Source organism: Papilio machaon, chromosome 2 (assembly GCF_912999745.1).
Source record: "Papilio machaon chromosome 2, ilPapMach1.1, whole genome shotgun sequence".
NCBI lineage: Eukaryota > Metazoa > Arthropoda > Insecta > Lepidoptera > Papilionidae > Papilio > Papilio machaon.
In genome coordinates this window covers 10190901-10205299 of record NC_059987.1, presented here as the reverse complement: position 1 = coordinate 10205299, position 14399 = coordinate 10190901, and the positions used below count along the sequence as shown (strand labels likewise).

Below are 14399 nucleotides of genomic sequence, written 5' to 3'. Positions count from 1 at the left end.
AGCCTAAAATTATGCCTTTGATGACATATCTACTCAATCAAGTTACTCGTCGTCACACGCTAGTATATACCCTATTACAATAGTGTAAAGCGCGTTATCCTGTATCTGGAAAAGTATAAACTGGGGTGGGCAGTGAGCATGGTGATTAATTCACGGTCACGTGACCGGCGCGTGGGTAGCGCGGGAGTTTCACGTTCCCACGTACGGAATGGCGGGAGAAATGACAGTTCTACTTGCCATATCAAATATTGGCTTAGTAAATATAGTTTTTTTTTAATATTATGGTAGTGATGTTGTTTATGCCATAAATTACATTGGGTTTTTATTATTTTGTTAGTGTAAAGTTGATTTTATTTTTTGAAAATCGAATATTTTATGAAAACATAATCATTATAAAACGAAAATTCTTAAATCCATGAATTTGATTGATACGAATCTTTACATGTGAGTGGAGTGCCTTATTTGAAAGGTGTGTACGTGCTGTGGTCACGCACTATGACTTATCGCCAAGACCGTCGCCGCACGAAGGCGACGAGATGTCGTCGAGTGCGTATCGTCTGAGAACAAGACGAGACTGCTGATAGAGGCTTGCTATTACACGCCCTTTCAAACGTAACAATGATGGTTCATACAAAGGATTATGTTAGAATTATTCAACTTTATGAACACATTCCAAATTTTATTTATTATTAATTGTTAATATTTACATCTCTTTTATAAAGAAACATCTTTTATTTGAGTGTGTTCATCGGATTTAGCGAAAAATCCCTTGTAAATATAATATGAGAGTAAAATCATGAAGTGAAATACAAACGTGGGTTTGTGTGGTTTAATTTGAATTTAACACGAAGGGCAATAACATGCTCTTTATAATTTGTTTCTTTAACTAAATTTAAACGGTAATTTATATAAATGACAAATTTTAGACACCGGAGCGGTGTAATTTTAGAATAAAATTAAAAAAAAGTCAATTTTATTTGCATATTTTGCCTTCTAAAAATAAACGTAGCATTTTACTGGCAAGTATCGTTAGAACATATATATGCCACATGTATGATTAATTGCCAATTAAGGCGACATTTTTATGTTTTCTTTTAATTAGAAATATGTACGTACTAAGTTGTATATGTTCGTATGTGACTCAAGATAGCGATAGGCTCCTTAGAATTAAAAAAAATGCCAAATATGTCACTCTGGGCCTGACCTGATCACGTGCACAGACACGGGTAGGTATAGTGAGACAGTAAGAAAGTTCGGAAGTTTCGTGTCGCGCTAGTGGAGAAAGGCTCTAAGAATCTAAGAATTTTTGTATGGAAATTTACGAGAAACTCGTTTTAATCATTTGTATTAAAATTAGTTAATTTAATTTTTCTTTATTACATTAGGTATATAAGTTTCACAATGTGTTTCTAGTTGCGGATGCGTCGGCGATTTCCGCTGTAAAATACATTGAGGTAATAAATGCTACTAACACGGAGTAGAATTAACGCAATGGTCAATTAATTAATAAATTAGTTCATTAGTTTTGTGTTTTTCCCGTTAGAAACAAAAACTTTCCTTAATATCTATACTACATGTAAAGGAAAGTTTATGTTTGGCACATTTATGATTCCATTTTCTACAGACATATAAATATGTCATAAAAATATGATGTCATCGAAGTAATGCCAGTGGTCAGTTGCATAAGCGGTTATCTAACTACCCCACATACAGCCTTCACTCTGCTGACCTACATCGCCCCGTGTCCCGCATCCCACTGACGCAATTGACCGGGATATTTATTGCACTGTCTAGTCTTATGTCTACTACTCTACATCCTTCCCACTCTACTTATTCGTAGAGCATTAGAGTTTGAATGTTAGCATGTCCCATTCTCAGGGAATTAAAATAGTAGGAGATTTTTTGAAATCTAATTTATTTTATATTTACTTTATAATATTTATTTGAAACATTCCAACTAACCTCCAGGCTTGTACCAATATGGTAAATAACAGTAGTTAATTGACGAGACTCGAATCCATAACCAAGTGACAGGATTTCTCTATATTTATTGACCATTGCCGTTTCTAATTATGGAGAATTATTTGTACTTATCAACCCCCACTGGGCCAACATTGTATGCTAAAGCCTACTCACCCCTCGGAGGGGACATATTTTAGTTGACATTGGTACATAAGGACCGTATGGACCATAACTTTGAGGTTTTATATAAAGAGAAACTAAATAAGATCCATATATGAATAAATAGTTATATATTTAATATGTTCTTTGTAATGGTAAAACAATGTTTCAAATAGAAGTGTGAATTAACAGCAAAGTAACGCGGAATGTGCGACTATCAGTGAAATGTGCTAATTGTGTTGGAAACAAACATTTGATTTTAAATATTTAATGTTGCTTGTACACTGATAACGAACACATCTTATTTCTTTATCATTGGACCTTGGTACATATTTGTAAATTTTCTATTTACTTTACGAGAACCTGTTATGTATAGCTTATTTACTCTTATTTGAGATTTTTTAAGATCGTGTCGGGGGCCTAATTTTGATCCTCTTCCTCTTCCCACTTTTTCTTGTAAGGCTGTGGGAGGGAGAGTAAGGGAAATATCCTTTTTCTGTGTGTTCCCTCCTTTGTTGATTAAAGGTAGGCAAAGTATATGCAAATGCGGATGTCTGATGTTTGAATCTACAAAAAATGTTTACAATTTCATCATCGATCAGACTTAAGATTTAAGAATATATATAGATATTATATATATGTATATGATTATACATATATTATATTGGAAATTATATGTCCTCGATATTTTTCGAAATTGCAGAGTTGGTCTTTCTTAACTTTCTACTTCTTAGAAAAATGGTTTTAAATATGCAAATAAAAGCCATATTTTGTCGTAATCGACTGTAAGAAATATCAACGACTTGCCGCTAAAGGCTTATATAATGTTACAAATATAAATTTAATGGCTTTAATAGTGAAGCTTTAGGCATCCATATCAACTAATCTTGGCAAAGGTGTAATCTTTGCAGCCACAAAAATCTAGGCCGAAGCATCGAAGCTTTTTCGATGTAACATAAAAAGTTTTAAGACGCTTTTTACGACATCACACGTTTTATAGTCAAAGTCTACGTAAATGTGATTTACTGATAAAATGAACCGGCTAGATAAAAAAATAAGAAAATGGAAGATAAAAGACATATGTATAGTATACTCACTATTATTTTTTACATTTAGGGTTATAAGTATTTAAAGAACATTTAATCGACAGTTATGGTTTATTGATAAATTTTTAGGAACTTCTCATCAACTAAACTAGCAACTTAGATACAAAATGTTCTTGTCCACTTTATCAGTTGGAGGGATGACGCCCCTGGCGGGCAGGTGCGGGGCACGGGCGGGGGCGGCGTGGCCCTCCGTGGTTCTCTGGCGCGCACTCCCTCGCCGGCCCGCGAGACGTGTGTATGTGTTTTGAGGTTATCTCCCACATTCGTGTTTCCAAAGTTTCGTCGTGTGACAGTGATGGTGCTCGCTGACTTTCTCACGGAGACCAGAAGGCGATGGCTAAAGGTTGGTACATAAATAATATTGTTGTAGATATTTTAAAATATTATATTATGTAGATTTATTAAATTAAAAACATGATATTTAATTAATAAATAATGCACTGTTATTTTTATCTGTTATTTTTACTATGATTTCAAAATTTATTTCAATACGTGTGATTTACTGTCAAAAATATTAACGTTGCCCGTATTTATGATGATTTAGGATCTTTTTTTAAATCTAATAAGACAATAATAGTTTTATTTCAATACAGTTACAGGCAAAAGGACAATTGTTTAGTCAAAATTTCATTTGCAAAATTATTTCATAATTTTTATTAATTATTAATTATTTTAATTTTGTTGATGAGTATATTTTCCATACAATACAATAAAATAAAATGATTGCATATATTACAAAAGCATAGCTGTCGCCCACGACTCTCCGCGCGATATAAAAAAAAGTCATTTATCCTTCTACAACGTTAGGTTTCATCATGAATTACTCGAAATAGTATAAAAGAGTGTATTATTTTAGATAATAGAGGGCGTGTTATTCCGTTCCCGCCACAATATCACGAATCCCATTAATCTCTCTACCACTTGTATGCATATTTATGTGTTTTATAGTAAATAATAATAAATACTTATCTATAACACCATAAGATTTATTAAATTACGTTTGTTTGCGATGGACCACGCCCTACTTTATATAAAACACTTGATATAGACAACTTATCTAGTAAATATTTAGGTCTACGTAATAATGTTTATGAAACCAACGATAGGCACAACCCTTGACATTATTTGGGACTTTATTAATTCTGATAGTGAATATTATCTATTCATCGTAGTTATTATGTGTATGTGAATTATATATTTTGAGTAAAATTACAAATATCAGTAGATTAAATGAAATTAGAGTGACTAGAGTTGAAATGTTTAATGAAAGATTAACAAAATAAATTTATGACGCGAAAGTGAGCGACAGTGTCGGTCGTGGCAGTCCTAGTCGGACTTGTACCAGTCAGATTGATGAAATACTCAAGAGGGGTGGTGTTAAGAGCACACGAAACCGACGTGCATATATGCGTAGATGTATGGAGGACCGTGGTCTCTGCTTGCCCTTCTGGGTTACGGGCTTGAGTTGTGTTGTAGTTGTATTGAAATTTACTAACATTACTTGTAATCATTCCCAAAAAGCACCATGCTTGGACTGAAGCGAACCCTTGATTGGCTATCCTAGTTAAGGGTAACTTAACCATTGGTTTATTGGTGTTTCTACAATAGAAAAGAGATAGTAAAACATAATGTAAAAAAGAACAAATGCAACGTCACTCCTCATTTTTAGCCGACTTCAAAAAGAAGGAGGTTATCAATTCGACTGAATTTTTCAAATTAAGAACTCGTTAACACTAAGTCACAGATAATAAAATTATGATTAGTAAACGCTGTTTATGGCGCGAAAGTAAACATCGTTAACGTACAATTATAACCTAAAGTTCCAGCAATAAGTTAAATTGTGTTTGGACATTCAAAATATTTGTATGTTGACACAGTGATATCAACTACGCACTGATATAATCGATTCTTACAATGTCACGTCTATATTACTACGCGTAAACATTGCAATAGTTTTGTATGTTTTATAAACATCATTCTCGACATGGACGCGTACGTAAGTAGTTTACTAATAGTTTTTTGTGGTTATATGTCAATATGCTTTTTCCTCTTTAGAGAAGTCATTTTTACTATATAGAGTTTGAGATTACAATTTATACTAGACAACATATAAACTTTCGTAAAAACTCTTATACAAATTAACGTTCAAACTACAGACTATACGAGCAGACATTGCTTTGCTGTTCACAGACTATACTAAAAAAAGAAAGCTCCCGAGTTCGGTTGTATATCGCAGATAGCCTAGTTAAATATGTATTTTTAACTTTGTATACGAACCAGAATAGAATTTGGAAATCGCCCGATCCACTTAGCGTTACATGAATTAACGGCTTTGCGTTTTGAAGCATTTGGTTAAAACACTCAGGTGGCTTGCCTCTTACCGTAGAGCTTAGATGGTAAAGTCAACTTTAGTTTGAAATATTGATTTCGTTATTTTAAATTAAACTAATTAGTTTTTTCTCAGATTTATGTCTATTACGTTTGTGATACGATATGGGCAGCGGTCGCTACGTTATTTCGGCGAATTCAGGTGGCTTGTTCGCTTGCCACCTTAATATAAAACAAATAATGATAATTTCTGTTATACTTATAATAGATAAAACGATTAAGTGTTAAATGTGTATTATGTATGAAAACAAATATTGTTTGTGTATTCGTAGTTTAGAGCCCGCTTTGATGTTACCAAATATAAAGGCTGTTATAATTTATCAGAAATATAAGTTTTGGTCCATTGTTTCTTCATTGATTTTTATCATTTATAAATTAATGTTCATATTTAATTAATATATTTTGGTTGACTTGTAATATGAATTAGAAAGCGTTGAAGATTTCGTATCTTACAACCTTAATCGCTGAACCATAGGCGGTTCGCACCTGACCTCGTCAGACCGCGTTCACCTTGTCTTGATTTATCAAAATATTTTTACTTGTAATACCGCAATAATTCACTCTAACGAGAAGGAAGGACGAAACATCTTATCTCTTACGCTCTGTGCGAAAATTTGCATTTATCTAAAAATAGGCCGCCTCGCTCTAGATTGTGTAAATTATAGATTTATAAAATCAATATTTTAATTAATATATTTTAATGATAATTAAGTGCGATAAAATTATACATAGTTAAGAATAGGGTAACAAATAAATTACATATTGTAAAATTATATAAAACTAGCTTTTACCCGCGACTTCGTCCGCGCGGAATAAAAAAATGCACACAAGATAAAAAAGTTCCTATGTCCGTCTCCTAGTTCTAAGCTACTTCACCATCAGTTTTCAGCTAAATCAGTTCGACCAATGTTGAGTTATAAATAGTGTAACTAACACTACTTTCTTTTAATATATAGATGAAAGCACGTTAATAGTTAAATATCAATGTATAGGAAACGTCTATCTATCATTCTGTTACCAAAATGATACAGTAAAATCAAAGCTTATAACGTTTGTCGTATTATGAAAAATTTAGAGTAATTCGATTTCAAACATTTCGTATTGCTACTACCGATAGCCGAATCTCTATCAACACATACAAAAATATCGGTGTTTAGTTTTAGAGATGTGTTTACCAAAGTCGGGCCGCGAAACGACCGTATTGTATGTGAGAGCGATTCAATTTTTAACAGTCATCAATTGACGTACACCAGATGTGGCTGTGTCGCTCATGGCCCACACGCGAGGAAAACCCGAGCAAGTCTAAATATTTGTGTGAGAACGATTTTTATAACATGTATAGGTTTTAGTAGATACAAATGTATGTAATTATTTATTACTACTAACAAAATACAAGGCTTTTATACTCATATAATATGTATAATGAACATTTATTTCGACACCTATAATACCTAACCAATTTTATTTTAAAGATTTTTTTAAAGAGTTAAGACAATTTTGAGGGCTATCAGTTCTGATATTCGATTTAACACGACAAAGCGTAAAAAGAAGCTGATTTTAAGGGTGTTAATAACTTTTTATTGATAATAAACTTTAAGAAGTTGTGTAACCGATGCTAAAGCATGGACAAAGTGCTGATGGTACCTCAGCAGGGGTTCCATTGTGTACTTACTCAAGAACTTGTCTCAGATAAAGGAGCTTTTTGACTGCGTAATTGACATCTTTCGCACAATAGACTAAGAGATTCTTGTACAATACGCTTAGCGGGTTTTTATGTAGGCCAGTTTATGAAGTGGCTAAAATTATTGAAGTGTTCGTGAAATTTATTACGATACAAGTAAATGTCCTTTGCTATATAAAAAACCTTATATAGGTACTAGAAATGTCGATCATGTACATTGGCTAAATTTTTTAACCTAATGTACTGCTACTAATATTAAATATCAAAAATTTCAATGTCAATATTTTTGCGCGTACAAAATTGTTATCGAAAGACCGGAAATGTGTCCCGGTTGTTATGTTTCATTCGACATTCGAACACAACAGATTCATCTTTTATTTATAAACAATGAAGTTTTGTTTTTCTATTTCCTTTTTGGTATAAATCATTTATTGCCGTGGCTCTCGCTCTCGACGCCTATCTGCGTTTTGTTAGCTTGCTAATTTCTTCTTTTACCTTAACAAAACAAAAAACATTTGTTGAAATAATAGTTGCGTTTGTGTGCGTATGTTTGCACAAGATAGCGGTGCGGAAAACAGACAGACAGACAGTGCGATACACTGTTTGTTTCGCTACATACGAGCGGTGCCTTACGTAATTACCACACCACGGAATTTGCTCAACATCGCGCGTTTTCCTTGACGATTCATTACAATTTAATATTTATTATAGTGACTCCGTCCGCGTGGAATAAAAAAAAACTTTATTAGTATCCTATGTGTTCTTCCAGACTATGGTCTACATCTGTGCCAAAATTTCGTCAAGATCCGTTGAGCCATTCAGGAGATACCTTCAAACAAACATCCATCCATTCAAACATTTGCATTTATATTGTTAGTAAGATTTTGGATTTGTGTGTTCAGTGTATGTATATTTGTTACGTTTAATACATTTATATTGTGTTGATTTTTCTAAATGTAAATCCGCACTGAGATCTGTATGTTATCGTTTGGCTTTTGTTATATTATATACATATTTGCAAATAACACGAACATATCAATAGCGTGAGTAATACACAAATATCCAGATATTTACTCTATATTTGACTGGACTTTGCGCGAACATCGCAAATTTACTCGCAGATAAGTGTTTAGTAGTGAGGCAGAAAGAGGTGGAGGTGCGTTGTTTGAAATAGTAACTACTGTTTAAATAAGTTGTAAATTATGCTCTTTCTTTTTAATTTAGCGTCACGTTGAAAATACTGCGCGATACGTAAAAAAATAAGGTTCACGTGTGTAAAAACGCGACTACAATAGTATTTCTGAGTGCTGACCGTAGGAGTCCTGACCTGCGTCAGTAGTTTAGAAAGTACTTGACTTACGGCTAGGCTCGTGACTCGCTGGTATTTATTTATTGATTTGGTAAAACTGTCGATACGTGAGCGATATGCATTGGTTGAGTTACCCACAAAATGGCCGCGTCGAATACCTCTGATGATAAATTGGCGAGAAACGAAAGATTTTTTCTCTGTGGTCAATGGAGATGTGACGTAATCAGTTGTCTTATATAGGTTAAGTATGTTGAATGAGATCTATGTTGTATCTAATAAATAAATACGCTATGTTTTTGAATGAACCCAAGTAAACGTATTCCGTTTAAGATAAAATAACTTGTCATATTTTTAACTTTCAATACTGTGAAAATAATAGATATTCCATAGCCAAATTCCGACCATAAAAAGATTATTTGTAGCTATCACGCATCAGGATTGACACTTTTAATAATTTATTAATGAAAGATTACTGTTATTAATTAAATTCTATAATTAAAACGATTGTGCGCTTCCCGCAGCCGAGCGGTCCGAGTCATTTATTTACCCTGTTATCGCTTAACCTCACCGCTCAATTCTCAACATTTCTCCCGCCACTATCTTCTGTTTGTACAAGACGTGTGCTGCTTACTTCATTGTCTTGTTAGGACATCACACACATGTGGTACAGCTATTAATTAATGCCATCAGAAATGTATGATTTTTGTAATTAATCAAGCGGTAAAAAAGATTCTATTAAATTACTAAATCCAAAGAATGACAAGAAGAAGAGTCCTTAATTATGTTTTAACGCTTTAATAACTGAGTTTCTAACCTTATTAAAGGTAGTTTTTTTCTTGTGTCTGTGAAAATTGCTTCATCCTAATGCATCGCAAAATAAATAATACATTTTTGCTAATTAACAAAGCTTTTATTCAAAGCTCTTTGTTTATCTTTGTTAAAGTTAATATTTTCCGTTCCCCATATTAAGTTTCCAAAAGATTCTAAAATTTCTTTGCATACATTATTTAGTGGCTTTATGACAGTGGACCTTTGCCTGGCCGGGCGCGGCCATTACGATGAGTAATGGCGGACGATGATAGCGGTGCGCGAGAAAAGGCGGGAAACGATACTGTTTTGTTGCAACACAAATACGCATGTAAATACGTACCTGATGTGCGAAATTTATTGTCATTGTGTTATCTTTTTATTTTAATATATGACATCATTATTAATGTTGATAAATTGTATTTAACATTGTATTCTTGATTAAATAGTGTCGTTAATGATAGATTAAGCTGCAGAAAAATAACTACCGGGATCATTATACTCAGATAAGAATTACGTAAATAACTAAATATGACGATTTACTCTTTTGTTTAATACTAGTATAAGATATTTGATGCAAAAGTATTTTAAAAGAATTAAACTAACAGCGAAATAATTAATTTAACTCTACTTCATAATAATCCTCGCTGTAGTATAAACTGTGATGTGGCTACCCTCAACAGTCCTAACACTAGTATATTAGTTATTATTATTTATTTCTGGAATCACACTGTACTATACTTTATAGTTGCGGATTTTTGTAAAATAAATATAAAAAACATTCAACAATTTAATAAAAAAAGTTCTTCAACAGAACTCGTAATATGTGCGTACTGGGAAATTAACCTTGTAAGGTCAAGAAAGAATCATACTTTATTAGCTTTTGAAAGTTGAAACGAAGTATTCGGGCCATGCCACTAAATTGCCTTTTTATTAAAGCTTTGGGAAAGTTTTGTCTACTTTCATATCGTTAAGGCAGTGCTTCAGGCCATTTGTGCACAGAGCACGCGCCTCTAAATGCTTTATGGAAAACTTTTACACCGGTGTTTATTATGTATTCGGCGTTTTAAAAATCATTATGGTTATTCATTACTATGACACCAGCGTTATGTTAGTTTGAGGTAGACGCGCATATGGTTGCAATTTTATTGGCCTAACAAAGACATGGCTTCACTGTAAAACACCATTTTGCGTAATTATCGCGAATAAAGATACAAAAAAAAACAATAGGGGTAACCCTCAATCTATGCGACAGTAATCGCACGAAATGCTCGCCGTTGTCTGCCCCACCTTGTTTGCTAATTCAATCAGTTTGGGGTGAGCGCTCGCGGACCCCCGCACACCCCTATCGGGGTTTCTATTCGATTACTTGGCATATCATATAATTTCCCACGATACTGCGCTCCTACAATATTTTATATCTGTTTTAAAATTGCAAAAAACTTTTTTAATTTGTCTCGCTCCGTGGTCACTCGATTCCACAGCTACGGTAATTAGTTACGTGGCAACACCATGCTTATTGTTATACATTTTGAATTAACTGACAACGTATAAAATGAAATTCTACGCTCTAACCAAACACAAAATGTATATTTTAATATCTCTAACTGTGGCGTAATGAATCAAAAACAGCAAAATATTGTTTGACTCCATCAGTAAAGTAAAACTTCAGAATTATTTTATTTCATTTCGAATTTATTTTACCAAATGTACGTTTTTATTTGACGGTCTGCACGTAGTGCGGTTTGACGTCACACATTAATATTTCAGCGTCAAAACGACGTTATTCAGACTTGCTTACGTGTTTTCGTTAATTTATTCACATTTCATCTGACCTTTGACCTGTTAGACCCAATGTTGGACCAAATGTTTGGTGTTGGAATATAAATAGTTTAGCATGAGTGTAAACTTACGACGCCATTAGGGATATGCGGTCACGAAAGTTTATTATTTCTTCGTTTAAACACCATATTTAACTACCGCATATTTGGTTAATCAAAATTTATGCAAATTTTACCTGAGCTATATAATTTTCTATGATATTCAGCAATTAATTACTTGGCCTTTTCATCTCATTTGCAATGTAATGTAATGTAAAGTTAAAACTGAACTTAGGTGTAGGTTCATAAATGTGTTTTACATTTTAGTTATTCTAATGAATGTGTACACAATTGCGGTTTTGTCTTGCGTGACTTTATTACTTAGAGTACTACGACCTTCTACAAAGTCTACGAAAAGCTTGAATTTTGCTACGACTCGTGTTAATAGCACAGGTATGTCGGAGGCCGTTAGACGTGCGGTCACGCTTCACGCACACCCTACTTAATATTACCACGCTCGCAATAACATACTTTACTTGTATTCTGTTAACTTTTTGTGGTACGTAAATAATTTTAAATGTTTTAAGCTTCTAAAATCTATACAAATTAAAAGCCCTACTTTGGATTTTATCATTCATTAATAACTTATTGGAATATTTTCTTATATACGAAAATTCGAATAGCTTGACCACTTAATCAAGTGGTGTACGTTTACATAATTGTCAGGCAAATAATTGGCGTCAGGTGGCGGAGGCGGTGCGGGATGGATACCCCCGCATTCCCACGGGTTCCAACGTTCCCTCGACCGAAACTGTTCATACGGTCCAACTACCCTTTGGTTAACACCCTGCTTTTGATGTACAGTAACGTGAATTTTATCAGCGGTATCTGACACTAATTTTTAATTTGTCACGTTTTTATTTCTACATATTTTGTCGATTGCACGAGCGATTTCGCTAATCGACTTTGTCTACGGAGGTTGTATTGTTACTAAACATTATTGGAGACAAGTGCACGAAGTGAACATTAACAAAATTCCGTTAACTATTGTAGTTGTAGACAGTTCGTTAGTCGATGTTGAACAATCGAGGTTATCTTCCGCAGTTAACTGTTAATTGTTGTGTTTACACAATCGCTGGCTGACAGTTAGCTCGTAAGTTAGACGAGCTGCGTTTGAGTTACGGCCGCAGACAATAATGTAATGGAATATTCCAGAAGTAATTGATATGGTTCGTAAATTACTGTTAAGTCCGAATACCAGTTACCATCTACAAATATTAATTCGAATCTATGTTGACTTATAAACGTTATATCTACTATTGTGTTACCATCAGAATGTCGTATTACGATGTTGCAATCATATCGTGAACGGCTTAGTAAAAGTATAGATAAAGATATTCTCACGTTACAATAAGAGTAATATTATAAAGAACAACATTACAGTAGCGCTAAAAAGTCCTCAAAATGACAGCCGTGACCCTGATGTCTGCGGCATTTTAGCTCCCAATTATCAACTTATTGCTACTAATCAATGGTACAAGGTCAACGAACCATGCTCGAAATTTGTTGTTTATTTACCTTAGCTAACGGCCAACTTAGATGTCTTTATTTATCTAAGTTTTTGTGAAAATCAATAAATTATTAATAAAAATGTGTTACTAATACTGTTACGTAAGGAAATGGTCAATTCTTATAGGAGAAGTCCCCAAGGCTGGACTTTGACTAATTAACTGATTGATACAATTCAAAGAGGTCACGATTGACTGAACCCAGATTTATTGGCAGTTGACCCACATAAGGCACGGGCCAAATCTATTATCACCTGGCTTATTAATAAATAATTATTAGACAATAAAGTGGTGACAGTGCGTGGCCCGACAATACGATGACCTGCGACCTACTGACAGGTCAGTAGGACGGGTATCTAATGTTTTGATATCTCTATTTATTATTCACTAGATGTCGCCCGCAACACCGTCCTTGCGGAATTAAAAAATAGATAAATTAGTTGCCTATGAAACTGCAGAAATCATAGATATTTTGTACCTTAATTCTGTTATTAACAAGAACTTATTTGTTTGCAGGCCTTCAAACTGTTCAAGGGCAACAAGACCCGAAAGTCGGCTCGCAATCGCGTGTCCCCAGGGTTGGTGCGTTCACCTTCGCTAAGCGGCACGGTGGACGCGCGCGCCGAGATAGACGTGAGGAACTTCTGTCCGTGCCGCGCCTCCATGCCGCCCCTTCATCTCAACAACGAGTCCTACGAGAACGCCTCTTACTATAACAGCTATAATAGTTACAGCTCGCACAACAATAGCCTGCAGAGCTATTCAAATGACAGCGGACGGTCGGACTCAGCGTACGAGTCGACGCGAAGTAGCCCCGCGCATACCCGACCGGTTTGCTACGCCACCGTCACATACTTCAATGTGAACGATAGCGAAGATAGCTGCAGCATACACACGGAATACACCACCCTGGACTATGACCCTGATGCCGAAGACGAGAGCAAACAGAACGAGATCAACGAGAGCATCGAATTGGTCAGCACGTTGTGAACACTTTGAGACGAACACTAGAATATCTTCTGTATGCGGTATACGATTTTGTTTTAATAAAAGAGAGCGTTCCTACTGAGCAGTATGTAAGTTGATGTGAATATTGTAAAGAATGAATGTGTTGAAAGTGTGCGAATTAGATACGTCAGTCTCAAATTTAGGTTAATTTACTGACCACGAATATATGGATATTCGTAACTTCATGTCTTTCATAATTTGCTAGTTAAACGTAAACACTATAAAAAATACGTTGCATACAACATACTTTGTGGATTAGTTTTATAAGTATTGGAACATAATGTAACAGTTTTTTCATCAATCTAAACATTCCATATGTATACTAAGTATTCAGTCTATCACCTTTTTATTTGCACAAAGCGCTACTCATATAAATGTTTAGAGACCATATTAAAGTTTAACAGCATTCAGTTCCGTCCTTTAATAACTGCACAAATATATTTGCCATTTAATTAATTACACATTACTTATTTGTATGATAAAGTAACAAAATAATTATTGAAACATTTTAAGTAACTTACAAAATATCTAAAATATGATTTATATTTATATTATAAAAAGAAATATAAAATATGTTGAAAAATTATATAT

At 34.1% G+C, this 14399-nt stretch overlaps 1 protein-coding gene across 1 annotated transcript; it reads left to right on the top strand.

Annotated features, from left to right (window-relative positions):
• Positions 1-3357: 3357 nt before the first annotated feature.
• Positions 3358-13800, top strand: LOC106710898. Its single transcript, XM_014503082.2, has 2 exons — positions 3358-3570; positions 13317-13800. Exons 1-2 carry the CDS (start codon positions 3523-3525, stop codon positions 13788-13790), a joined length of 522 nt encoding a protein of 173 aa, XP_014358568.1. The 5' UTR covers positions 3358-3522; the 3' UTR covers positions 13791-13800.
• Positions 13801-14399: the final 599 nt, after the last annotated feature.

Excerpts from the sequence above, each read along its gene's own strand:
- LOC106710898 (XM_014503082.2), top strand. The coding sequence starts at position 3,523 with ATGGTGCTCGCTGACTTTCTCACGGAGACCAGAAGGCGATGGCTAAAG. Across the intron at positions 3,571-13,316 it reads CCAGAAGGCGATGGCTAAAG|GCCTTCAAACTGTTCAAGGG; the intron begins GTTGGTACATAA and ends ATTTGTTTGCAG.